A 27,132-nucleotide genomic window follows, 5' to 3' on the forward strand; every position below is an offset into this window, starting at 1 on the left:
TTGGAGCCTGGGGAATTATAGAAACCAGAGTCTTCTCAACTGCTTTTCAGGACATTAAGCATTTGGTTTATCACTGGTGGTGTGATTTGACCGTCCAGTCTGGAATGTCATGATCATCAGCCAATGATTGCCTGAGGGTCTGGTTCCTGCTTCCCTACCAGCCTCACAGAGGCTTCCAGAATTCGTGAAAATCAGACTGGTTGTGTCCAGCCCACTCTGTGATTTTCCTTTGCTCCATTTCTACCTCTCCCCATCTCATTAGACGAAGATAAGAGCATAAACATTTCCCCCTGGCAGCCGCACCCAATCCCCCTGCAAACGCAAACTTTGGAGAGAAAACGCACATTGGAGGGAGGACATCCGCCTTTGAAACTTCCTTTCCGATGAGCATGTTTTACAGTCTGCCCTGACTTCTGTAACAATTCTGGGAACCTGTGGTTTTGGTGTTTTTTTCTCCCCCTCCAGACGAGACTTCTAGTTTACCCAAATCTAACAGAAAAAAAAGGAGCACTTTCATACAAGGGCAGCCTCACACTTAGGGGACACTGTCTCCTCTGCTTAGCGTTTCCCACGCTCGGCACTATTGACACTTAGACTGGGTCCTTCTTTGTTGTGGGGCCTGTCCTGTGCATTGTGGGATGTTAAGCAGCATCCTTGGCCTCCACCCACTAGGTGCCAATAGCACCTGTCAGTTGTGAAAACCAAAACATCTTCAAATGTTGGCAGATGTCCCCGGTGAGGATTGTGAGGCAATCACACTCCGGGGGGAAAACCACTGCTCTGTTCTCTTCCTAATTCATGGGCAGTTCTCTTCCCCTTTGGAAGGACCCCCCCACCCCCCACAACAAGCCCCCTTGGGGTCCAGGCTCACTTGTGACCAGCAGTGCCAGGCCTCGTCATTGCTGTCTTCTCAGGAAGTTCATTGATCCCCCTATTTTGTGTCTAGTAATGAAATTTATTGATCAGGGAGGGTCAATGGCAGTTTATAACCAGAGCTGGCACCGTAGTCCACAGGCGAGTGGAGGGAGGGGGGGGGGGGGGGCGGCACCACCTCTCTGCAGAGAACATTGGTGTCAGAGCAGAAAGACAGGCTGGGGCACAGGCTGTACCTGGAGCGTGGGGTTTGAGTGACAGCCAGACCCCAGGGGCCACTAAGCTTGGACATTGACTTTGTCTGAGGCCCTCCAGAGTTCTTGCAAGAACCGTATTTTCCTAGTCTTTTTCCCCCAGACTCCTAGGAGCAGAGCTGACCTCAAATAACCCAGGAGGAACATGTCCCTGGCTTTCCCCTTGGGGACCCCAGAGGCTCTTCAGAGCCACCAGGATTAGAAGGGAACTGTCACTTCATTTTTTTTTTCTGTTCTCAGAGAAGCCAGCAGCTTAAGACCAGTGACATCAAAAATGAGCAGTCAGTCTGAACAGGAGTTTGAGACTGGCTGTCTGGGGGCATGACCCTGAGGTTGTAGAGCCCGGATGCTTTTTTTCAGAGCTTTTACACCTGGTCTTTAAAGCTCGAATCACACATGGAATTTAGCACAGGTACAGTTCTCGCTGTACAGGATCGAATATAGTCAGGGACTTGCCAGGGTCAGGAAGCATGGTCAGTAGCACTGGGGCTAGAGCCTACGTTCCCAGTTCCTGGTTCAGCCCTCCCCCACCCAGAGGAAGAGGGGAGCAAGGTTTGCCTCTGTGGAGGGAGCTTCCAAAGGCAGCGTCCTCCCTTGCAACCATTTTGACCATGAGCTTGTCTTAAGTGCCCCCTCCTACTGCCCCCTCTGTCACCAGCACCCCCAGCCACCTCTTCCCATCCAGGGCTTGGTGGATAGTCAGACTCAGAACGAGGCACTTGGTCTTTAGAAATCAAGGGCTTTTTACCCTCTTGATTTCAGCTTCAGAAGCTGGACCATTTTTTGTTTTGTTTTCCACCAGCGTCTATTGTAGAGTCCTGTGTTTGGCTGCAAAGGGGCCCTGATCCAGGCACACTTGGGTTCAGCCTCCTGACTCAGGGTCCCTCCCCTTCTCCTGCCCAGGCAGCTTGTCCCAAGCATGAAGGCCCCTCTGAGTCTCCCCAGCCAGCCCCCGCCTCACACTGCCCTGCATTTGCCTGCTTTCAGAGCGTCTGATGCTGCAAGCCTCATTTAGCCTCACAGGTGAAAGTCTGGGTTGGCTGTGTCTCCTGCCGCATCGCAGTGTAACCAATCAGGCAGCACAAGCCACAGGACACTGTTGTTTTCTTTTTGTAGAAAGTAAACAGCCTGAGAAAGGAAAGCTATGGAAGAGGTAGAGACTTCACCATCAGAAAAGAACATGGGCGTCTCTGTGGCTCCCTGACCAATGACTCTGTTCCTTTCAGTGGGGGTCAACTTGTTCTATTTCTGCATCATCATTTACCTGTACGGGGATTTGGCCATCTATGCTGCCGCCGTGCCCTTCTCCCTCATGCAGGTGACTTGGTGAGTGTCCCCCTTGCCCTGCTCGGCCAGTTGGGCAGAGCTTTTGGTAGAAGCACAACACCAAGCAAACTGTCAGCATCTAAAGGACGGAGATGCCCGAGGCCCTTTTCTGCATGTACTGCAGCCGGCTGTGCACTTTGTCCTTTGGAAACGTGCCCCTCGTCATTGTCCCCCTCCCTGCCCCATTGGGAAGATGACTAGGAGGATTCCCACCAGGGGCTCCTGAGCCGCCAGGACATGGCGCTCTGGGAACAGTGGCACCTGCCCTAGGAGGAGGGCGTGATTCGTGGAGAGTCAGGCTGTCTGGCCCTGAAGCAGTGGCGGTGGGAGCAGAGGCTCAGCGGTGGCTAATAATTAGTAACATTGCGTCCTGTCTGCTTCCAGCTGAGCGGGGGCCACACTGAGCCACTCTTCTCTTTATCAGCAGTGCCACTGGCAACGAGTCCTGTGGTGTGGAGGCCGACACCAAGCACAACGACACGGACCCGTGCTGGGGGCCCCTGCGCCGCGTGGACGCCTACCGCATCTACCTGGTGAGTGGCCTCGCCTCTGCCCAGCCTGGGTGGCTGGGGGCATTTGAACCAGAGAGGAGGGTCTGCACAGCTCCACGCTCTGGCTGGTTACTGGGGCCACGGCCCTGGGCACAAAACTGACCACGTTACTGAGAACGTAGCCTGTGTGTCTCGGTGACCAGGCCTCAGTCGCGCGTGACTTGCAGCTGGCATTCGGGTTGTTGCCAGCTCCTGGCCCTGAACTCTTGTAAATTTCGCTCGGGGTTTGAGGGGCATCCTGAGCACAGCTCTTCAAGAGTGTCAGAACTAATTTTCCAGAGACTTGCCGCGTTTTGACCTTACTCCTGGCCAGCCCCGGAGCATATGGTAGGTGCCGGGCTTCCTGACTGGGCACGCAGGACTGAGCCATCTCACGGTTGGCCCTGATCACACACAGGCTCTCCAGATAGGGAAGGATCAGCCCAGCTCTCTCCCTGTCTTCCCTCCTCCCTGCAGACAAGGGAAGAAGATGAATCTCCAGGCTGTTCTCGGTTGCTCTGTGCCATTGGGGCGGGGAGAGTTGGAGCCGAAAACCACGCCAGACGGGTCTTGGGTAATAAGATACGAAACCAGAGGCAGTTATTTATCTCTGCCTGCTTTGTGGGCGGGACTCAGAAATGCTTCCCTTTCCCTTTTGCGGCATCCATTAATATTCTCTGCCTCCTCTTGGTCCTCCTCAACCCTGACACATATTTAGGTGTGTGAGGTGACACACAGTTTGACACGTGGCCACTTGGCTGCTATGGGGCCGGGAGGCAGGGTTCAGGAGAGAGCTGAGCCTTTCGGGGAGTTGGCCTCCTTGTTATCTGTCCTGGCAAAGGCTTGTGTAGGACCTGCCAGCTGTGTCACCTGGTTTGGAGTTTGTTAACCCAGGGACACCGAAAGGTGGTTTTGCCTTCCCAGTCCTGCCCCGTGGACCTGCCGAAGGAGTCCTGTGGCCCAGGCCACGGGAGAGATATGTTTTCCACTTCTGTGTTGCTGGAGCAGTTGAATGGTCTGGTGTTTCTCTCCCTCATTCACCTGTGGCTAGAATCATATCTCAGATCCACCCCCCCACTCCTGCCACCCCACCACAGGTCTGGTGGGGATTTGGTAGCAGGTTCATTCCCTGGCACTATTCCCTGCTTCCCCAGTCTGGGGGAGGGGGGGCCGCTGGGAGGGCAGCCCAGCTGAGGCCTGTTAGCCTCTTAGCATTTAAACAGACCATCATTGATTAAATTAGCCAAAGTGTTAGTTAAATGCAAGGCTCTAGATCTCTAGATCCTGACTGGCTGAAGGAGGAGGTGGAGGAAAGGGTCCAAGAGGCTCAACACAGACACAGGAGCATATCCAGGGCAGAGGCACCAGACCTCAGGTGGGTCTTTCCACGAGAGGCTGTTAGACTTTGTGCTGAATCTACCTGGAACGTCCCCTCCCCAGCAACACAGATACAGAGTACTGGGAATATTGGCTGCTGCCATTTGTCTGGTAAATTATTTAGAAGCATTATTATTGCCTTATTAAATTGTTCCTTCACTTATTCCTGTAAACCTTCCACATGACAGGAGCCTTCCTCCTTGAATCTCAGTAGCTCCCTGACCGAACAGAAGGAGCCGTTCAGGAAAGCAGACAGGCATTAATTACCGCCTTCAAATTTCAGATATTGCACTTATAACTCATAGGGCTGATTGCCACCGGGCCTGCCAAAGCTACAGAGATCAGAAGGGGAGGGTGAGCAGAAGCAGAGCCCGTTCTCTCTCGGTTGTTGCCCCCACCCCCACCCCCCACCTCCCAGTCCACCGCTGGGGGCCTGGGTTTGCTCAGAAGGTATTCAGTTCACATGTACTCTTCTGCCTGTTGTCGAGAAATTCAGGGCAGACAGAACTCCGCATTGTCTCAGATGTCATTTTACAACTTTGCGTGTAGCTCTGAAGAACGCACGTCCCAACCCTCAACGCTGGCTGCTGTGCGTCCACCTGCGGGCCTCCCACCCTCAGTGTACTGGAAGGGGTTTCCTTCCTTGGTCCTGAACTCTGCTGCAGGTGACAGGGGCATTTCCCCCACCCCCACTCCCAGTCTGACCCACAGGACTCATCCCTGTGTCTTTATTCCATTGTCATGTGACCTCTTTAGATCATTAGGGAGGAGGGTTGTACTCCCCCCTCCCTGCCCCTCAGTCATTCACGTTCAGGAGATTGTTCATCCCTTCTAGAGACTCCCGTTAGGCCTCTTTCTATCAGCGGTTTCTGATTTTGGCAGCAGCCAGACAGACTTCACCAAAAGATGGGGCAAAGCATCAGGCAGCTTTAAAGCACCCCCACCCCATGCACAGTCACCTTGTCTCAGGTAGACGAGGCACCTACCCGGCCGGCATGTTTCGAAGGGCCTCATAAGAACCATCTCTTCGTTGCTATTCTGGGATGGTACATCCTGGGAAATCAGGATACAGGCTTTTATTTTGTGACTTAATTTTCAGAAAGTCCTTTGGAAATGATATCGTCTGTGTCTTCCTAGGAATGCTACTGAAATGCACACACAGAATGAGAATATTTGGGATATTAACTATGCCCAGAGGCCAGCCTGTGTATGGCATCACGATAAGAAGGGAGCTTTCTCCACCGGCGGCCACCAGTCGCCTCCCAAAGCCCTTGACTTTAACAAATGGAAAATTCCTCCTCCCCTCCTGCACCCTGCGACCTCCGTCCACATCCTGTGATTGCCAGTGCAGCTGATATGCGTCAGTCTCTCTCTCTCCTTCTCTGAAGTAGTCACAGAACGGGGTGCTGGGAGGCAGGGGTCCCGTGAGTCACATGTGCTTTCCAGGGGCGTCCCCACAAGCCTCTGCAGCTGGAGCCAGCAGTGAGTGACCTGGGCCATTGCAAGGGCCTGTGAGAATTAACATCAGGACCTGCTGTCAGCTGCTTGGATTCTTAGAACCCCACCCCCCGCCCACCTCCCCTGCCCCTTTGAAGGATCAGTAGGAAAGTGTTGGGTGCCCCAACTCTTTCAAACCAGTAACCTCGCCTCCAGGCTGAGGAGTATCTTGGGATTCTTTCTGCAGAGTTTCTCCGGTTTCACTAGGAAACAAAGTCAGAATTGAGCATTTCATTCTGTCCTGTGCAGTGGGGAGCCAGGGACCAGTGGTGAAGTGGTAGGATTGTGTGTAAATCAGTTCCGTCCAGGAATCCAACCGTCCTGAGTGTCAGGGAGGCAGGACGTATGCTGCTGTCCCCTGGAGTCCAGGCCACTGCCAAGTGCGCGTTTCACTTCCTCGTCCCTGCGGTGCTTCCAGCCTGTCACTCGCACCCCTCGCCCAGGGCCTGGCCCTGTCATTGCCACCGCCTCTAGAGCGTCAGGGAAGCCCTAGGGCCACGGTGGGACTCCCCGAGTGCTGAAAGCTCCTCACGTTTCGCAGGAGCAGCCGCTGCCTCTTACAGGTGGACAGATGCTGCTGGGTGACCGGCAGCCCAGCAGGCACCGGCCAGGCAGAGCTGGGAGGGCAGATGGCAGAGCGGAGCTCATCCTGGCTGGAAACTCGGCTACAAACTGATGGTGCCAAGTGGGGGCCCCTTGTGGGCTGCCTTGGGACAGGACAAGGTCACCCTGGCTCGCCATCTTGCCTTGATACAAGAGCTGTGACATCCACCTCCAGGGCATGGGTGGCCCGGGAGAGAGATGGCAGCCTGCAAGTGCCTGACAGATGACCTGCCGCCCTCTGCCGGACACCCCCTTGAAGAAGTGGGGTGTGCGTTGGGGGCTGAGGAGTTTAGGGAGTTCTATCTGCTGGACTCTTCCTAGAGGAGTAGGTTACCTAGAGGAGTAGGAGAGAGGGAGAGAGAATCCCAAGCAGGCTCTGCACTGTCAGCACAGAGCCCGATACAGAGCTCTGACTCACAACTAACTCACAAGCTGTGAGATCATGAGCTGAGCTGAAATCAAGAGTCAAACGCCCAATGGACTGAGCCACCCAGGTGCCTCAATAGTCCCCCCTCTTTTTTTTTTTTTTTTATATTTTTGTTAATAGCATTTTTTAAATTGTTTTTTTAATTTAAATCCAAGTTAGTTAACATATAGTGTAATAATGATTCCAGGAATAGAATTTAGTGATTTATCACTTACATATCATACCCAGTGCTCATCCCAACAAGTGTCCTCCTTAATGCCCATCACCCGTTTAGCCCATCCCCCCCACCCAACACCCGGCCAGCAACCCTCAGTTTGTCCTCTGTATTTAAGAGTCTCTTTTGGTTTGTCCCCCTCCCTGTTTTTATCTTATTTTTCCTTCTCTTCCCCTATGCTCATCCGTTCTGTTTCTTAAATTCCACATATGAGTGAGATCCTATGATATTTGTCTTTCTCTGCCTGACTGATTTTGCTTAGTGTGATACATTCTAGTTCCATCCGCATTGTTGTAAACGGCAAGATCTCATTCTTTGTGATCACCAAGTAATATTCCATTATATATACACATATCACATCTTCTTTATCCATTCATCAGTAGGTGGACCTTTGTGCTCTTTCCGTATGTTGGCTGTTGTCCATAGCGCTGCTATAAACATGGGGGTGCATGTGTCCCTTCAAGTCAGCACACCTGTATCCTTTGGATAAATACCTAGCAGGGCAACCGCTGGGTCATAGGGTGGTTCTGTTTTTAATTTTTTGAGGAACCTCCATACTCCCAACAGTCCCTCTTTTAAAACCCAGTGGTCTCTTCCTAAAACAGTACCACTCAAGGGGTAAATGTCCTCTTTGTGAGGAGGTGGCAAGGGGAGTGAGGTGCCCACTAGCAGTACCAGGCCTCAGCCGGCCCTTCCTCCCACGGCGTTGGTGTGTGTGTGTACTGTGTCACCACTTACTTTCTGATGTGGCCCTCCCAGCCGCACAGTGAGGCATCATCCCACTTTACAGAAGAGAAAACTGACATGTGGGGACAGTGACTTCCCCTGGGCCACAGGCCCGAGGTAGGGACAGGAGCCTGGCTCCTGGGGTTCCCGTCCCCATCCTCCAACCCTGGAAACAGGCTTGCTGGGCTTGCACGCAGCCCCACCATGAGGCCCGGGAGGAGGGGCAGGTCGCACCCGTCTGTCAGCCCTTGGAGCTTGACGTTTACAGAGGGTTGCAGGCGACGCTGTCCAGGCGGGTGTGTGTTCAGTGATCCGTGTGTGTGTGCGCCCTGCCTGTCTGCCTGATGGATTTGCTGCCTGTCTTACCGCCCCTCGCTCCTAGATAGTAGAGCGGACTTCTCACACTCAAGGAGCTCTAGAATTGGACGCGTCTTCCCAAGGACGATTCCTGTCCCTGTCACAGCCTCTTTCTGTGTTCTTTCAGCATCAGCCACTGTGCCCTGGAGCTGTGGCATCTGCTAATAAGTGGGTCACCTCTGCCATCACTTGAATATGTATTCTTACCAATTCTGGGGCAGGAGGTGGCCTAGAGGCCTTCAGGACCAGCGAGGAAGAAAGTGAGTGTGGGCTAGCAAGGTTTCACAGCAGCAGTGACTCAACAGGACGTGGGGACTCTCGGGAACACTGCCACACCCCTCCAGAGGCACCTCCATGCACCCCAGAGCACAGTCCCAGTCGGATGCGGTATGGGTGCTGCCCCCGGATTTGCCACCGTCAGGAATGTGGGATGGAATTCAGCAGTCAGCTAGGAAGGGTGGCGCCCGAGGGCTGGCGGGAACTGACAGGGCAGATGAGCTGTCTTTAGGGCGGGGCTCACAGGCTGGCTGTGTCTGGAAGCGGAGAGCAGGGTGCTAAGCCCACAAATGGCCTGCTGACAGTTTCCCTTCTCTGGGCCACACTGCCCAGAGAACTACACTACCGAGCTGGGGACTCGGTAACGGGCTGAGAGGAGATTCCTGGCTGCGTGGGGTTGCTTACGGGGTCTGGAACATCAGAGTGCCTCCTTGGTGGGATGGTGACCGTTTGGCGACCACCAGGGAGACCCATCCTTTTTTCCCTTTTCTTCCTCCCCTCAGTGTGCTCCTTTCCTCTTCACTCAGTCCGGAGGCTCAGAAAGGTCCATTCGCTTGGCCTCTCGCACTTTCTCCCCACTCATTCGTGGGAAGCTGCCAGTCTTACTGGGCACCCCCTGCAGGTGCAGTGAGCGAGCGGGGTAGCCCTGGTGACCGAGGCCTGACCGCGCTCCGGGAGCTCGGCTTGGTGCTGGTCTGCAGCATCTTCTGCCAGCTGTGGAGTGTCTGCTTGAACCTCTGGGCGGACTCCTGCCTGAGGGCACAGTCTCCCCCATGTGCTGAGCCTCTGCTTTCAACCCATGATGCTGGGGCTCAAGGAAGAATGAGTGGATTTCTGCCCTATGCCCCAAGAATGTGTGTGCCCACAGTCCAGACAGGAGCTGGGGCTCTAATGTTGAGGGAATTCTGACTTCAGACGGGCACTGGTGCTCATGTTGAAGTGACTGACTTTAAAGGATTAGCTTGTCTCTCTTTTTCAAGGAAATCAATAACACAGGGACAGGCCTGTCTTTTTCTTTCTCTCTCTCTCTCTCTCTCTTTTTTTTCTAGGGAGCTGTCTCTATATCTCATCCCGGGAATGGCCTCTTGTTTTTTGGTGTTTTCCATCCCCCTAGTCTAGCCCTTTCTAAATGAGATTCAGATTGTGCTGTCACTCATCCCATTACTGGGTCTCTCAAACTCCTGCCAAGGGACCCCGTGAGCCCCCCAGCACCCCACCTGTCACCCACGGCCACTGCTGCCTGGGTGCAGCCTCCGGCCCATCCCCAGTGCCTGCCCAGCCGCTGCCCAGCATGGCTCCAGACCATGGTGATCGCTGCCCCCTGCCCCACCCCCAGCACGTTTGGGTGTTTGGCCCAAGCTTCCTCCCCCAGCTCAGTGAGAGGATTGTTGTTTTTGTCTTTAATGCGCTCTCAGGGACGTGGGTTTTGTCAGCTGGCTTTAAGCCAGCCATCCATCACCCCCACATCCCGCCTCTGCCACAGCCAGCACGTGACACTCCGGGTGAGGGGATGACACCTAATGCCCAGCACTGCCTCCTCTGCGCTCCCCGTAAAAATACCAGGTGATGGGGGTTTGGATCACAAGATGGTGGGACTAGCTACTCCTGGACGGTCCCCACCATCCCTTGCCCAAGCCTCAGAGGCTGCTCGTTGCCATCGGTAGGGGTCCTGCGTTCTCTGTCCTCTTGGGTGAAGGGAACTTGCATCCTAGCTCCTGAGCCAGGTGAACTGCCCAGACCCCCCAGGTCACAGTGGCAGTTTGCGTGTCTCTCTGCCCCTGTTAGGGCGTCCCAGGTCTCTACCCCTGTATCTGTTGTCTGGGAAGTCACAAGTACGTGCTTACAAACACCGCTTGCCCAGAGCAAGCTGCTTTGACTCCTGGGCACATGGGCAGATGTCAGACTGACTTGCCTGGATTCTCGTCCTTCTACCCTGCCCCATCCTCAGTTCAACCAGGGAGGTGCTTTGGGGTGGGGGGGGGGGGGAGTCATCCTGTGTGCCATAACCTGGCCACCCCACCCTCGCATACTCAGCTCCTAAGAAACCCCACTATCCAAAAGTCCAAAACAAACTGGGGGGGGGGGGATTATTTATTACAAAGTGCTCCCTTATTGTACAGAAGGACTCGCTGCAGGTTTCTCTTGAGTACTTGGTTTTCCTAGTGTGTATAAAATGTCATTCTGTGAAAACTAAGTATTTAGAAACAGAACTTTTAGAAGCCTGTCTCTTGTAAAGGGAGTATCCACGTGGCAACGTGCAAAGGTGCAGCAATCCAAAGCCCGGTGCTTGTGGAAGCAGGCAGACGTGGGGTTGGGGTGGACGTGAGCAGTCCACCTACGAGAGAGCTGGGGCTGTGCGTGCGCGCGCACACACACACACACACACACACACACACACACACACACACACACACACACAGGCTGGGAAGCTTCTCAGGGCTTAAAAGTGTATACCCACAGCCTGCACTCCTGCACAGGCCAATTTGGTTGGGAAACTTCCAAATAGGTCTCCATGGGGAGTGTTCATCCCCGCTGGGGACCTTCTGCACTGTGCTTTTTCAGGACCATTTTATCCACACTCCACGCTGATCCCAGGCAGCCTGAGCTTGGGCTTGAGCACACCTTCTCTGTGAGTAGCATGAGCAAGAATGGACACCTGGTTCCTCGCTCCGCAGGCGTCCTGGGCCGACCCTGTCACTGACCCCTGCGTGTGTTTTAATCCGTTCCCCTCAAGCTGCTCCGGACTGACCCCAAACACTGCAGCCCAGGCCGCCTCCGTGCTCCACATCCCCTCTGCTTCCCTTTCTGGACAAAGAACTAACAGTGACTTTGTATTCTCTGAGGAAACGTCCTGGTTGATTTCATACCTCCCACTCCCCTCCTGCCCCCTTTCCATCCCATTTCCCCCAGAAATACAGGGAAAAAACTGCCATCTAGAACCCAGCAGCCCACCAGTGGTTTCAGAGGAAGATGGAATGTTCTTGAATATTTTGTGCTAACTAAACTGGAAACTGTACGTGCCAAACCGTTTCCACCTCCCGTCCTATGTCTGTGTCTCTCCGATGCTTTCGTTGCACAGAGAACCCTGGTACTCGGGACAGCCCTGCTGAGGTTCGTGGGGCTGTGCCTGCTCCCTGAGTGACGCTCACTCTCTGTTACAGGGTGTCTGTTGTGAGCAGAATCTGGTGTCTTTCTAAATAGCGCCCCAGGGCCCCACCAGTAATTGTTTAATTAAATAAAGCACTCATTCTAAAGTAATAACCGCGCTCCTCTGTGTTGCCGGCATCCCAGCCAGTGGCGCTAGCCGCGCAAGCTGCCGAGAATAAAAGTATCTGTGGACACGTTCTCCAGACCGTAGGGCAGCCCAGCAGAGAAAAGCAGGAGCCAAGGAAGCCCAGAGGGTTTGCAGCCAGCAGAGAGATGCCTATGGCCCGGGCATGATGGGCATCAGGGGAGCTGAACAATTAGGGTGCATATTGATGACATCTGATAAATTAGCATGAGTCGTGGCTGTCTCATGGGTTGGCTGAGAGCAGACCAGGTACATTTTAATAAGCCTTCAAGTGCAAAGGGAGGTGCCGACGAGCGTGTTGCTGAGCAGATGCTTCGTGGTGAGTGTGAATCTGGAAGGAAGGGTCACAGAGCGCAGCAGGGCACAGTAAGTTTGGCTACAGGAAGAACCTCATCTAGCTACCGATTGAGACGTTCTCTGAAAACCTTGACAAGAGGAGGCAAGAGTCTGCCTGGCCAAGTGCTGGATGCCGACGGGGACTGAAAGGCCCCTGCCAGTCTGTGATGTGCACCCCCCACCACTGTAGGGAGGCTTTGCTCCACCCATGAACCCCTAAGAACACTGTCCAGCTCTGTGCCTTCCCCCAGGTCAGGAGCATGAGCCTGAACTCTGTCTCAAAGTTTGGTTCCAGGAACCAACTTCAGGTACTTGTTAAAAATACACATTCCTGGGTCCTGCCCCAGGCCGAATGTAGCAGATCTAAGGCTACAGGGCCCAGGAATCTGCATTTTCAACCAGTTCTGCAGACAAGTCTGTGCATTCTCCCCTTTGAGAAATTCTACTGGCAGAGGACCTGTCACAATGGTAAATGGTCTTGCCAGCCCCCAGTGTCCCGGGGAGAGGCCTGCTCTGGTCGCCCAGGCTACAGCAGTGGAGGCAGTGGTCAGGGACTTCATGTGCCTTGCCTCTTCCAGGGAAAGACGATGGCCACACGTCCACAGGTCTCCAGCCTGATGTCACAAGTGACATACTGGAGTTGATGACTCACACACTTCCATGCAGACAGGGAACAGCATCACCCCTCTGATCAGACTGTTTTTAGACTCCGGGTGTCCCCAGGAGAAAAGGGCTCCAGCAGCATCCCTTTGCTAGTGGCTTCTTTGTTGATCCCGGGGCCAGCAGATTCCCCTGGGTCCCTATGGATGGTGTTCTCAGCTTCCTCTTAGAGCCCATAGCATGCCAACCCCATGGAGAGGCCTTTACTCTGACCATCAACTAGGGGGGAAGCTGGAGATGTTAGTGTGATTTCTTATACCCAGTTGGACAGAGCTTGTTAGCCAGCTTGATGCCCTGTCTCCCCTCCTTCCCCACCTCCAAGGTTACTCAGTGTCGGCAAAGAATCCTGCTCCCTAATCTGTCTATTTCGAGGTCTGACGTCAGCAGAGAAGGGGTGGAGCCAGCTTGGCCTGTGCTCCTCTCTGCAGGGCTCCCATGTTCTGGGCACCTGACTTCCTTCCCTCCCTCCCCTCCAGCTCCAGCACAGAGCATTCCCACCGCCATCCGCTCTTCCCACACAGAGACAAGTGGGAAGAGTGGAACGGGGAAGGGAAGGCGCCAGGAGCACCCGCAGCCGTCACCTGGTGCCTCTCGTCGAGTGCCACACGAACGCCAGGCAGTTGAGGTGGCAGAGGGCAATGGCTCAGCCTCTTCATGTCCTCAGGACAGGGACACCCAAAGCAGTCGGGTTCCAGCTCGTTACTAGAGGCGCTAACAGCTCTGCGTTAGCTCAGCTCTAACGTCCATGAGGTGCATGTACCAGCCAGTGAAAGTCAGCTTAACTCCCAACAGAATCAGGTGGTTGGGGGTGTGGGTGCTTTTCTCCAAAAAGAGAGAGACTCCCATCTCTGTCACTCGCCACATAGTCCACCTGTTCCCCTCGAGTCCTCTTGCTCTTAGGACCAGTTGACCCCCAGCCTGGCCCTGACAGCTCTTTCCAGGCCCTGGGTCACGTGGCCAAGCCAGACACGTTTCTCCAGCTTTCTCACGTGTGAGGCAGAGCACAGCCCTGGGGGAAGTAGTGCCGTGGACCCGTCATCTCCCCTTCCCTGACATCCAGCGTAAACATACCAAGACCCAGAGCAGGTCTTGAATCTCCGTGGAGAGATTTCAAGTGGCTAAAAAGTGAGAACCGGTAAACCAAGCCTGCAGTGAAGGAGAAGTTAACATCTTGGCATCTGCTCACTCACGCTGGCTCCCGAGAGGCTCACCAGAAGGGCCTAGGTGGCACTGTTACCCATTTAGCGCCGTGGCCCACTGGCCAGGATATCCCTGCTGTGCCTTCTGTCTTCTGCCCCCAGAACTTGCAGTTCAAATGAGTACAGTCCCTTTTAAGCCTTGTCCCATTAGGACAGAGAAGAGTCTTCCCCGGGGCGCTCAGGGGAGCCTGGAGCTGGGGCGCAGGAGGCAGTGCTCAGCCCCAGCCCCAGCCCCAGCCCCGCAGTGCTGGCCCAGCCACCTCTAGGCACGAGGATTGCCCCAAGGCCATGGAGCTTTTCTGTTGTTTTATTCTCCTAATGTTGTAGGTAGACGTGGCTGTCCTTTCCCAGCTTAAAGCCTGTTCAAAGTTCCTCTCCACAAGGCAACATTTACACTCCTTTACGTGATGTGGTCTGCTCCATTCTCCTTCTGGAACCTTCTCTCTCATCTCTGCCCCACACTCACCAGCCATTGTCCTCCAGAGACACTGGGTGCTTACATGACTCCATGCCCATCACGTGCCTTTCCCTTGCTTCAGAGTCTGACAAGCACTTATTCATTGGAAGCTGCACTCCAGTGTCTCCTTTGAAGTCATGTGGCCATTACTCTCCCCACCCCCCAAACCGCTGCCATGGCAATAATTGGACTTTTGTGTGTATTCAGGTACTGGGTCTCACTGTAAGCATCTTGAGGTCAGGGCTGTGCTCGATCCACACATCTGGAGCCAGCATGGGCCTCACAGAGGGCAGTTGCTCTATGAACATTTGAATGAGCGAGAGCACTCAGGTGTGTGGGGCCACTGCTGGGTCTGTGGCCAGCACTGGCCCAGTCCCTCCATAAGCCCTTGGGGCTACTGATGCCCGTGGCTCATCACGGCTGGCAGCCACCACTCCCGCCAGAAATTCCACACCCAGCAGGCTTCTCCTTTCCCAAAGGCGCGGGTCAGCTTCTGTGCCTCGCTGCCAGGACAAAGCGACCCCTCAGCGTGGCCTTAGGGGCACCCTGTCTTTGGGGACTGAAGGCAGAGGGGGACAATCAGGAGCTGTCCACATGCCAGGAGGTCTAGGGTAGCTCACCCATCACCGCCACCTCCTCTTTGACACCTGAAATGCAAGCAGTGAAGTGTTGGGACGGTGCCAGCTCCAGAGGCAGGTCTGTTTCTCTAGGCAGAGCCCCCAGCCTTCCTCCCGCACCCCCTCTGTCCCACCTGCCTCCTTGTCATCACTGTCCTTAAAGCCCTCCCAGTCCAAGGTCAGGCCTCTCCATCTTCTCACCTGGGCAGGTGGGTGCGGACCCATCTCTCTCGTGCTCGTGAGAAGCCACGCTGCCCTTAATAAGCCCGGATGGTGTATGATCATTAAGTGAGTGACTGTGTGGGTTTTCCACAATATTTATCTTTCCTCCCCCCAAACCACAAGGGTTGCAGTTCTGGCACCAAATCCTTGGAACTCTGCCCACCCCCAGGCACCATCTGGCTTCTGAGCTGAGGAAGAGACAGCACAGCACAGGCATGCAGGCCTGTCCTCCAGCGGGGCTGAGGCGAGCAGCGGCCATGCCAGGCTGACCCCACTGGACCGGACCGGCCCTCTCCCCACCCCCAACCCAGGAGGCAGCTTTGCGGGGGGGGGGGGGGGGGTTGTGGAGAGACTTTCTCTAGGGCATAATCAGGGGAGGCAGTAAGTGTCCTAAAAAAGGGGACCGGCCTTGAGTACACACAGCCTGAGTTCTGATCTGATCGTTGCTGTGAGGTCTAGACAAGCTGTTTTGCCCCCCTTTTCCTCAGTCTTCTGGAGGGGAGCCAGTAACCAATTCACAGGGTGTCGGGGTCAGGAAGAGGTCTTCGATGGAAGCTGCTGTTGTGTGAGCACCCAGGATGTGTTCAGTGGTGGCAGTTCTCTCGCCTTCAAGGAAAAGCCTTCTCTGGGTGACGGATCAGCCTCCCAGGACATATCCCAAAGGCTCCGGTGTGAGAGCAGCCCTTCCGTGGTCACAGCCGTTCCCCCTGCCAACAGCATCCCCTCCAAACCCGGTTCCCGACCATCTCCCAACGAGGGGGTTGGGCCGAGGCAGGGGACACCTGACCAGGTATGTGGGGCTTGTCCCATTTCCAGAGGCCAGGGCAGGGGATCACGACGCAGTGGTGGAGACAGATGCCTGAGAGCCATGGCATGCCTTCTAGAAAGATGACCGTCCATTGGCAGTCACAGCACGTGAGTCGTTTCCCGGGGGGTGCACAGCCAGGCCTCCCGGTACTGAGGGAGCCCTGCCATGGGTCGTGACCTTTCTCTCCCAGGTAGCTCTTTGAACCACACGTCTTTAGCACAGAGTTCAGCAGCCAGGCTCCTCAGTGAGACATCATGCTGCTTGACGATTGAAACTTGGAATGAGTTTCTTGATCTTTGTTTTTTGCCATCTATGGGTTCAGGAGGAGATGCGTTTTTTTTTCCCTCTCTTTCTTTCTTTTGCCTCCCAGAGGGAAAACCGTAAACACAGGTTACAGACCTCAGGTCCCTAACTAAGAATTTCTATTTCATCGAAGCAGGGCAGGGGCTGTTTAGGGCAGAGGGTTCAGAGAAGGACGTTATCTGGGTCCTTTTCTGCATCTGCCTTATTTCCAGTTGCTTTGAGAAAAAAGCCGAAGATTTGGAGCAGGGGACATGGAAATGCTTTCAACTGTCAGTCACAGGCGGCTTTTCACTTGGTGTGTTTGGGGACTAACCCGGAGCAGGAAGTGCCTTGTGAGACCCTGGCTGTCTCCAGGCTGACGGTGCTGGGAACCCAGGGAACAGCGTCACCCAGGCTCCTCAGGTGTTGGCCAGGGGTGGTCCAGGGGTGCTGGGGACAGCCCTGTGTGCCCGCCCTCGGAGCTGGCGTGGAAGGTCCTGTCCCGGAGCACTCGTCCTTTGCAGCCTGTGTTGTGGCTGTCACTCTCCTGCTGGCCTCCAGCAAGCCATTCCCTGAGCTCTCAGTCCGGAGCTTCTCCTCTGTTCTCTTCCGTGCCGGCCCCAGCATGCCTCTGGGAGGGGGCATGCTGGGCTTGTGACAGCTGGAGCTGTCTGCGTGTGCAGCCTTGGGAGCAGCGCCCCCATCCATGGTTTCTCCTGGAAGTCATTCTCCCAACCCCCCACCCCCATATCGAGACAAATCCTGTTTCCCCAGTATTTCAGCAAAAGTTGTTCAGGTGTGACTTCACTGGCCAGCCTCCTGCTCTGCGGGGAAGGTGCCCCAGAGTCTCCCCGTCTTCTCAGTTGACCAGCAGAGGGACAAGGCTTTCCTCCTGATCCTGGTCTGATCGGCTGCGGTGTCGGTTTGGTTACCTGCCTCTGTCCTGTAGCTCAGGGGCCGCATGAGGACGCCCTGAAGAGTCTTTACCTTTGGGCCCGTTATTGCCTTTGCTTGGGGCCTGGCATCTTCCAGCAACTACACACTTGACTTTTGCGGGTATTGCGTGTCTCCACACTCACTCATTCTGAGTGGGGCTGACTTGTTTGATGGGAGTGGACTTGGTTTTCTGCTGCAGGGTGTCGTGAGGTGATAGCCGGAGAAGAGCGTGTGCTCTAGGAACACACACTGTTTTAGAGTCCTTGGGCATCAGCTCTCCATTTTTATTTTCAGGCATTACCTGAGTCTGTAATCTCTCGATCCCTTCTAGGTGAGGATTTGGGAGGGTGGGGTGGCGCAGGGACAGTAAGATGCAGCACGTTCTGGGGGGGGGGGGGGGGCGTTGGGCCGACGCGCATCTATGCTGTGGGTGGCCAGGTGTGCTGAAAGAGGCATCCGGCCTCCAGCCGGCTCTATGACTCGTTCTCCACCGAGTAATGGTTGGGCGAAGGTTGGCCGCATCCCCATTGTGGTTGGGCTGGTGTCTGAAATGCAGCAGCCTGTCCCGGCAGAGCCCTCTCCCACAGCGAGGCTCCACAGGTGCTGCTCTGGGCCAGCCCCTCGCGGAGCTGGGCCTTTGGAAAGTGGCCGCTCGGAGTTTCACGTGAAAACACCGATCCTTCTGTGGAACCCAGACGCCCTCCTCTAGATGGTGCGTCTCATCGCAGGGTTTTGGCAAGTGAGCTGTGATAATGGTTCCTTGGGCTTGACCACCGGGGCCTCTGCCTGTTGTCAGGCGCTCTCCATCCTCTGCGTGATGGCTGATCCTTTCTGTCTGGTTCGGAAGAACTTGAACTCCCCCACAGAGGATTTGGACCATTACTAAACTCGGGCACAGGAGTAGTAGTGACCTGACGTTCTTTGGCTGGAGGTCCTCACTTGGGCTCTGTTTGCAGTCCCCCACCTGGGGTGTCTGGTGGACTGATAAGCGTGGGTGCAATAACACGGTTGGGTGCCGATACTCTTGGGGTCAGATGGCCAGTGCTGACGTTTGTTGAACACCTGTGCACACGTGATGTGCTTTGAGAAGTTCATTAACGCTCCAGGGTCTCAAGGTTAGCCAGGGCAGTGTCAGGATGCTAACACCTGCCCTGCGCACGTGGCCCTGAAACCTGTGGTCCCCCCACGGCGGTCCCTCGCTGACTCCAGGCTCCCCTCCTTTTTGCGGATAAATCTCCAGACATTGTCATTCAAGTTGAGAAAATAAAAACTCCCAAACCAAAATGTTCACAGCCACTTGAGAAATAAAAATAGAATCCTTGAACATTTCTTCACGCACTTCAAGGACGCCTGGAAAGTTCACTTCCCGTTTAGGGATGGGTTCATGCTGTGTTCTCATTAACCCCAATTAACTCTTAACCCCTAGCACCCTGGAACAAAGACGGCCCTGTAAGCTGGGCGTTCATTTCTTTTATCATTAGAGATAGCCTCCGGGATCAGTCCAGAGCTCCGCTGTGCCCCCAGCGTGGCCCTGCCTTTGCTTGAGCCAGCAGTCCTGAGCCCTGCTCATGCCAACACCACGCCCCTGGTCAGCCCTGCGTGTTGAGGGCAGACCAGGCAGTATGTCACCATTCCCCTTCAAGACTTGTTACTTGTCACTCCTGCTACACTAACAGAGAAATCAAGCCCCCACCCACCTACCCCAAATGCTAGACCAAAAAGGCTCCAGATGGATCAGCTAGTCTTTTATGTTGAAACTCTGGGAGCTTGGGGTCCCTGGGTGGCTCAGTCGGTTGAGCCTCTGACTTTTGGTTTTGGCTCAGGTCATGATCTCACAGTTCATGGGTTTGAGCCCCGCATCAGGCTCCACCCTGACAGTGCAGAGCCTGCTTGGGATTCTCTCTCCCCCCACCTCACTCTCTGCCCCTCCCCCATTCATCCTCCCTCTGTCCCTCTCTATCCCTCCCCCTCTCTAAATAAATGAATGAAACAAACTCCGGGAGCTGATGGGTGAAGTGCAGAGGAAGCTGCTGATACCTGAATCCTCGTGGAAGCTCTATCTCACTGCCCTGTGGGAGCTACAAGCAGATGAGCCCCAAAGACCTCATTTTTTTTATACTAAATATAATTTATTGTCAGACTGGTTTCCATACAACCCCCAGTGCTCATCCCAACAAGTGCCCTCCTCAATACCCATCACCCACTTTCTCCTCTCCCCCATCCCCCATTAACCCTCAGTTTGTTCTCAGTATTTAAGTCTCTTATGGTTTGCCTCCCTCCCTCTCTGTAACTTTTTTCCCCCTTCTCCTCCCCCATGGTTCTCTGTTAAGTTTCTTTCTCAGGATCCACATATGATTGAAAACATATGGTAACTGTCTTTCTCTGCCTGACTTATGTCACTCAGCGTAATACCCTCCAGTTCCATCCACGTTGCTGCAAGTGGCCAGATTTCATTCTTTCTCACTGCCAAGTAGCATTCCATTGTATATATAAACCACATCTTCTTTATCCATTCGTCAGTTGATGGACATTCAGGCTCTTTCCATAATTTGGCTATTGTTGGCCCTCACTTTTAAAGGAACTAAATAAAATAACCCTGCAGGCACTCGGGGAACTGGCCCATCGAGCAGGTCTCCCGCCCGCCACCTCGTCCGTATTTGTAGGAGCCTCAGCCAGGTTGCCCCACCTCCCTCAGCTCCATGCTTCCTCTCGACCCCAGGAGCCAGAGAACACTGCAGAAGCATCACCTTCATGCTTCGCTGGAACTGCTGGCTTCCTTGACCATTTGGCCTTCGTCCCCTCGGGATGCTGCCCCTTTGCTTATGTCTAGGTCGGGGGACAGAGCCCTCCCCAGCTGGATTGACAGTCAGCTGTCTGCTTCTCTGCTAGGTTTCCTCCCCACCCTTTGTCACAGGAGGTAATTGGTGCATCCATCTTTGTCCCATGGACTTGCTCAGAGGTTCTTAGGACATTTGTTCTGTATGGTGGCCGTCGCTTCAGCACCTTGTTCTCTCCTGTCTTCCCTTTCCCCCCTGAACAGCACGCCCTCTCCCCCCAGCCCCCGCCCCTGCTCTTGTTTGGAGGGGAGTGAAGTGGACTAGGGGTGCTGTTGAAGTTCACCCAAGTTTAAGTTCCGATCAGAAGCTGCGGTCCGCCGCGCCTCTTCCCAGCAGGAGAAGAAGTGACAGCAAACAGGATGTGGGGCTTTAATCTTGTTTTGTAAGAGAAGGACTGGTGAGTAGCCATCTGTGACAAGCAACTCTGAGTCTGCAGTCTCCCAGAGGTGGGCAGGGAATGAGTCGTTTCCTCGACGACCTTTAGGTTTCTGGCATAGGTTTCTTCTCGGATGTCACCCCTTCTGAGGGGCCAGGCAGATTCACAGAGTGGTCACAGCCCCCTGGGATCCGAGCCCCTTCATTGCTGGGGTCCAGGGAGGTGTGGCTGACGGAGGGCAGCCGAGAGCCCCAGGCTCTTCTCAGAGGGGCCTTTTCTCCTTGTTAGGGCTGAATATCCTTCTCTTTTGAAACCAGTGGGTACTCTCAGAGCAAACACTGTTTTAATTTGCTCTTCCTAAATCAGAGTATGTGGATTTCACAGCTCTTTGGGGAAGATAATTTTTTTTTTTCCCTGACACCGTAAACCGCTCTCAGGCAGAGGGGGTTACTTGCCCGCCCGTGCGCCGTGCACTCTGCTCAGATGCTGCCAGTGGCAGGAGGGACCGGTGGAGGGTACGAGGCAAGTCAGCAAGGCTGGGGTTGCCTCTTCTTCCACTGCAAGGTAACACCTGTCCACCAGCCGCCGCCTCCTCCAAATTCACCATATTCTGCAGATGCTCACTGGGCATCTCACGTGTGCCAAGCCTTCCTAGGTATTGGGGCGAACAGGGACACAGTCCTTGCCATCATGGTGCTGGTACTCTGCTGGGGGTGGGGGCGATGTGTGCACAAAATCAACCCATGAGAAAGGAGCAACTCAGAACCTACCAGAATTCGGTAATGTGGTACTGACTGTGCATTTGGTAATCCAGGCAAGGGCCCCAGGGAGGAGGAACTTGCGGAGGAGACTGGCCCCCCAGCAGAGCTTCGAAGGTGATGGGAGTGAGGGGGGTGGAAAGGGGAGTTCTGTGCCAGCAGGTGGAATCACGAGGGTAAAGGCATGAGGCTGAGTAGTGTGATGTGGGGATAGGAGATGCTGGAAAGACAGCCCAACAGGATGCGGCATGCAGGGATCGCAGCGGTTGGGGGGACAGGGTCAGGAGACTTCCGCTCCACACCCCCCCCACCCCCACCACTTTCGTACTGTCTGCACACCTCCCTGGTCCCTCAGCCCCCTCATTGCTAAAATGAGGCATCGTCACCTGCCTGGTGACCTCACAGATGGCCGGGAACAGGACACGAGACCGCACGTGTGAGCACTTTGTTTTTTGCTGTTGTTTTTTAATGTTTATTTTTGAGAGAGAGAGAGAACGCAAGCAGGGGAGGGGGCGGAGAGAAAGAGAGGAACAGAGGATCAGAAGCAGGCTCTGCGCTGACAGAAGAGAGCCCAACTTGGAGCTCGAACTCACGAACCGTGAGATCATGACCTGAGCCGAAGTCTGAAGCTTAACCGACTGAGCCACCCAGGCGCCCCCATATGCGAGTACACTTTGCAAAGCGCCACGAACCTGCGGCATCAGGGAGTGACGTCTCACAGGGCAGCACGGACATGAGGCAGTGGTTGACGGGACAGAACACGGCAACCAGATGTAGGAACAGGCTTTTGAGTGGAACCAGCAGCAGCTTCCAACATCCACGTGGTTTCCCTGACCAGCTAACCCTGCAGAGGATTTGGGCCCGGGGAGATGGCAATCAGGCTGCCGTGCTTTTGTGCTCCTGCACCGATGCACCCACTCCTGCCTCCCCATCCCATACACTTGGCAAAGGACATGACCTGCAGCCAGTCCTGGGCTCGTTCTGTGGGCAAAACAAGGTGGAGCCTTTCCTCTGTGAGTGGGTTGTGGAGTTAGAACTCAAGACAGCAGAGGCAGGTGGTGAGTGTGGCTCAGCCTCGGCCGCTCCGACTCGAGGGTTTCTGAGGCAAAGACCTGCTGTCTTGAGTGGCGGGTGTTTTTTCCCATTCCATGGCTGAGGCCTGGCTGCTCAGATAGCTCCGAACCACTCCCAGCAGGACGGTGGCGGCCTGAGGTAGCGGGTAGCCTTCAGTTCCCGGACGCCAGCCAGCTCGTGCGGGCATGAGCATCTGGGCTTCGGGGTCTCAGCAGAGCCACCGTCCTGTGCTGGGAATCCCTAAGTGCAGCCCACACCAGCCTTTCCCACCTCCCTCAGACTGGTTTTAAGGAGGGGATTCCCTTCCCGCCTCTGGCAGGCCGAGGGCTGGGTCTCAATTCCCTGGGCCTTGGGTCTCATTTCTGGAGGAAATGTGCCACCTCCTGCCAGCCCGGTCCTCTGGGGTGTGCACAGTCGGGTCAGCCCTCCCGTGGGGGGCACCGTGCCCAGCACTGTGGGAACGTGGATGTGCAGGAGCGACAGCTGCTACCCTGGCGGAGCCAGAGAGGACCCCTGGGGGAGGAGGCATGGCTGATTCCAGGGAGGGGAAGCGGAAGACAACAGCTGGGAGCAGGAGTGGACTTTGGACTGGGACCAGGAGTAGAACTTTGGCCAGCAGAAGCGGAGCTTGCCGAGCAAGGGCCCGACGGCTGGAGGCTCTGGGCACATCAGACTCGCAGTGCAGCCTGGGACTGCTGGCTAATAGGTTCTGGGGGCAGTGTCTTCAGAGACAAGGTTGAAAAAGATGGCTGGAGCCAGATCATGGGCCACTGGACTTTGTCATCTCCAAAATGACAAGCCCTTGAGAGTTGCACAAGAAAGATGCAGGTGTGGCTGGGGCTGAGTGTGGGAGATGACACTGGCACCAGCTGGCTCTGGGCCCAGGAGGGAGAGGACAGGGTCAGAAGGATGGGGCAGATTCCCCGAGGGATCGTCCTGAACTCTCCCCAGCCCTTTGCCTACCTGATTCCTCTTACTTTAGGTATCATTTTGTCTTGTGATGTTCACCTGGGTGCCCCCACCACAGCCCCACCCACACAAGGTCAGGGGCCCATGCTGTATGCTCCGCTTCCCCTCCAGGATGGTGACAAATACATTTCTGTGGTTTTAAGCCACCAAATTACAGTAGTCACGAGGCACTAGCACAGAGTAAGGAAGGAGTGAGGGGTTGTTGGAAGTTTGGAGCTGGCACAACTGGAGGTGAGTGATGTGCTTAACCTATATGGGGGACACAGAAGGGAGGCAGCCGTGTTACCTTTGGAGTGCCAACAGGACACTGGAAGAGCCACGCCCAAACATTGCTGGGGCTTCATTAGCAGCGTGAACTGCCTTGCGTCCGTCAAGACTGGCAAGGTTGCCGTGGGGCCTTAGGTGCACATTTAAACTCACCGACCCAAGAAGAGACCCGAGCGGCCCCCATTGCACCCTCTCAGGTCTGTCTCAGACCTTTTTTCCCAGTGGCCAGTTTGAAGATTTAGTTAGAAACCAGAGAATGGTTCTTTATTTTTTCTTTTTACAAAACGCATCTGTCTGCAGCAGTTGGTGTCTCTGCCTCCTGTGATGAGTCGGGCTCGGAGAGTCCTTGAACAGATTCTGAGTTTGAACTGATCAATGGCATTTGGGGGTTGGACACTTGCTCAGGAGCCAGCTAATTCATAATGTCATGTGGGCTAGACCAGAAGACCCAAGAGGATGGGCTGTCTTTTGGCTTTTTATCTCTTCTTTTTGAAAAAGGAAAGGGAAAACAGAAGGTGCCACGCTTGGCTGTTCAGCATTCAGAGATGAACTCTGTCCCCGCTAGACCATGGGAACACGGGGGCTGTTTCTCCTCCCGCGCCCCCTTTCTTCCCAGAGACCGGGCAGCCTCACGGCGGTGTCCTTTCCGGCTCTGGATGCCGGCCCCTGCGGGTGCCGAGTCTGGCTCTAACTAATTTGCAGAGGACACCTGTTCCTTAATTAGCCCAGCCTGTGCTGTGTGTCTCGTCTGCCCCCCCCCCCCCCCCCCCGACGCATGAGCTCGCCGCCACTCGAGGGCTGCTGTGTGGCGGTCCGTGCGCTTTTGCCCTGTGCTTCCCGAGCGACGCCGTCAGTCTGTGCTCCTGAGCGCTGGAGGAAACCACATCCCAGCCGCCGTCCCCGCCGTGGGTGTCACAGCTGTTGACCGGGTCTTCCAGAAGAAACCCTCACTGCCAGTCCCCACTGCGGTCCCTAGGACCGGATGTGGGTGTGCCAGGCAGGTGTGGACCCTCATTCTGCGCCCGTCTAGACTCCCGTTCCCCATCACGCAGATGGCACCTCGCGCACACTTCCTACTCGACCTTTTTGGGATGTGGCTGTCTGCTTAATGTGTTTAACTAGAGGAAAGCTCTCAGGTGGGCTGGGATCCCACCCTGCAGGGTGTTGTTAAACCTTGTCCTCATGCAGAAAGTGGATGGTGGTAGACAGCTGCCGGGGAGGGGGCTCTAGCATCTGGGGAGGGACCTGTGCAGGCTGCAGTAGCAAGATTCCCTGCCCGTCGTCGTCGTCGTCGTCGTCGTCGTCGTCGTCGTCGGGGCTGGTTCTCCTGCACTGCCCCGCCCCCCGGCTTTACATAGCAGAGCCCTCTAAAAGCCATTCCTTAGGCTTCAAAGATGAGATCTGGCCTCCCACATAGCCCCCCCCAGAAAACATCCAGCGTGTCCAGTGGGCATCACAGGTCAGAGGTGGAGTGCCCACGCCTGCCTGGATGTGCCAGGAGTCCAGTTTGGGGCAGGTCACGGTTATTTGGAGACATTTGTGGCAAGTGGCTTTGTCGATAATTCCTCAAGACTCTCCCTCTCAGCCTTCAAAAAAGAAATTCTGTTGAAGTTTCCCTAAAGTGGTTATTTTCCAAAACGCCGGGCTGATGCTGCTGCAAAAGCCGGCTTGCTCTGCGGGGCTGGTGATTCTGCCTCACTGAGTCCTGGCCTGCAGGGGACACCGCCCCCCACCCCGCCGTGTTCCCCCCTCTCTGCTCCTCCCCCCCAACACCCCTAGCCTAATGGCAATGCTTCGCCTCCTCCTGACAGAAGCAGAGCTGGCTGCAGGCCCCCAGCAGAAAGCCCTTTCCAGAAGTCTCCCAGCCCTGGAGCCCTCCTAGAGGCCTTGTTCCCCAGCTAATTAGAGCCTTCTCCTTAAGCACTACTTTAGTCTTTGGTGTCATTCATTCTCACAGTGATAATGGACTTGGATAAGAGGTCACAGCTTCTCCCACATCCTGCCCTCCTTGGGGTTGGGGTGGGGGAGGGACGGGCACAGCCCCCCTTCCGCCAGCGCCCGCCTGCCTGTCACCCTGTCACGGGGGAGCCAGGGAGCCGGGGACTGGCCGCCAGGCTGAGCAGCTGTGATATCTTCACCCAGATCACAGGGCCAGAGCCTGACTCCCCAAAGCGGGCCCTGCTCCCCACATTCGGGCCTCTGCCGCCTGCCGCACCTCTGGCGAGTGTCATTAGCATTAACGTGATAAAATGGCGCAGTGTAAATGTTAATAAGGTCTGATGCCTCTGCTGCTTCCGAAGTGGCAGATTGGAAATGGTCCCATCATCATAACTCCAACCAGCAGCTTTTAATTCTCTGCTCCCCGAGCATCCAATTTGGCAGGAAATCCTAACCTTCCCTCAGCCCCCAGCCCAGCTCTGCTGTGCCAGGTTTTACCCCCATTTTCTTTTGCACAGAGGGTTCAGATTTCCCCCAGACTGGTTTTCTAAGACAGAGCTTGATTTCTTTTTTTTCTTAATTTCTTTTCCCTGTTCTCCAAAGGGAAAGAGAACTGAGCCCCACACTCATCTCCCAGTTTTCCCGGCTGTGGCCCGTTCTCTTCTTGGTCCAGGACGTTCCTCTGAGAGATTTGCCCTGGAAGCCACTGGCTCTGGCTCTGCAGGTTTTCTCTTCTCTTTAAGTTATAAACATTGCTGATTAACGACATCCTGATGACTTCTTTCCTCTGAAGCCTTCAGAACGGTGTTGTCTCCACAGCGCTGTGTTGTCAGGGCCCCTGTGTCCCGTCCTCCCCAGTCCTTTCTTTCCAGTAGACTCTGGGGGCCTGAGGCACACCTGGGCTTCCTTTCAGATCTTCATCTCCCTGTCGTCTCACACCGAATTGGTTTTCGTGCCCAGCTGTGTGCCTGGTCCAGGAACCCTCAGCGTTTGTTGAAGAGAAGTAGCCGACAATGTCCCTGGGTTGTCGCCTGGGGCTAGCCCAGGAGGTAGTCTCTGGACGGGAGGCACGAGGAACGGCTGACGGCAGGGCTCTGGATTTCTGTTGCACCCAGGGGAATGCACCACGTGATGCTGTTTGCCCCCAGGGAGCCTCGTGGGTCCAGGTGCCCACCGCGGGCAGAGGCTGCGTGGGCAGCGTGTCCTTCCCACACATGCACCCAGCCCCTTCACTCCCTCATGCTAGTTTTTGTCATTACAGGCTGTCTTCACTCTCCTCCTTGGACCCTTCACCTTCTTTGACGTCCAGAAGACCAAGTACCTGCAGATCCTGACCTCCCTGATGAGATGGGTTGGTGAGTGAGAAACGTCTCGAGTCTGTCCTTTCTCCCCTTGCCCTTCCCTTACCCGTTCCGAGCGTGTGTGAACCCTCGCGGCATAGCTGGAATGTGGCACGGGTTCCTTGGGCTCTTAAAGGTCAAGAGGATGCAGGGACTCTGCCCACCTTTTCAGTAGTGTGGAAATACAGTACCGACTTCAGGATCACATAGTGGGGACAGAGCCAGAGCTAAGCCCAGCCTTTTTCACACACCCACGTGCGCCGCCTCCCCCCCCCCAACCAAAACCCACAGGCTGGGCCAAGGC

At 55.2% G+C, this 27,132-nt stretch overlaps 1 protein-coding gene across 3 annotated transcripts in view; it reads left to right on the forward strand.

Annotated features, from left to right (window-relative positions):
• SLC38A12 (solute carrier family 38 member 12) overlaps window positions 1-27,132 on the forward strand; it is a 59,315-nt gene that overhangs the window by 13,524 nt on the left and 18,659 nt on the right. For 2 of the 3 annotated variants that reach the window (XM_086687961.1, XM_086687963.1), the window contains exons 7-9: window positions 2,354-2,453; window positions 2,878-2,986; window positions 26,750-26,843. In XM_086687961.1, coding sequence (XP_086544087.1) covers window positions 2,354-2,453; window positions 2,878-2,986; window positions 26,750-26,843 — 303 coding nt within the window. The remainder of the gene's footprint in view (window positions 1-2,353; window positions 2,454-2,877; window positions 2,987-26,749; window positions 26,844-27,132) is intronic. The other variant, XM_086687962.1, reaches the window with a different exon arrangement.

The sequence above is a fragment of the Puma concolor genome, chromosome E1 (genome assembly GCF_028749965.1).
Source record: "Puma concolor isolate L17-30 chromosome E1, mPumCon1.1.hap2, whole genome shotgun sequence".
NCBI classification, from domain to species: Eukaryota; Metazoa; Chordata; class Mammalia; order Carnivora; family Felidae; genus Puma; species Puma concolor.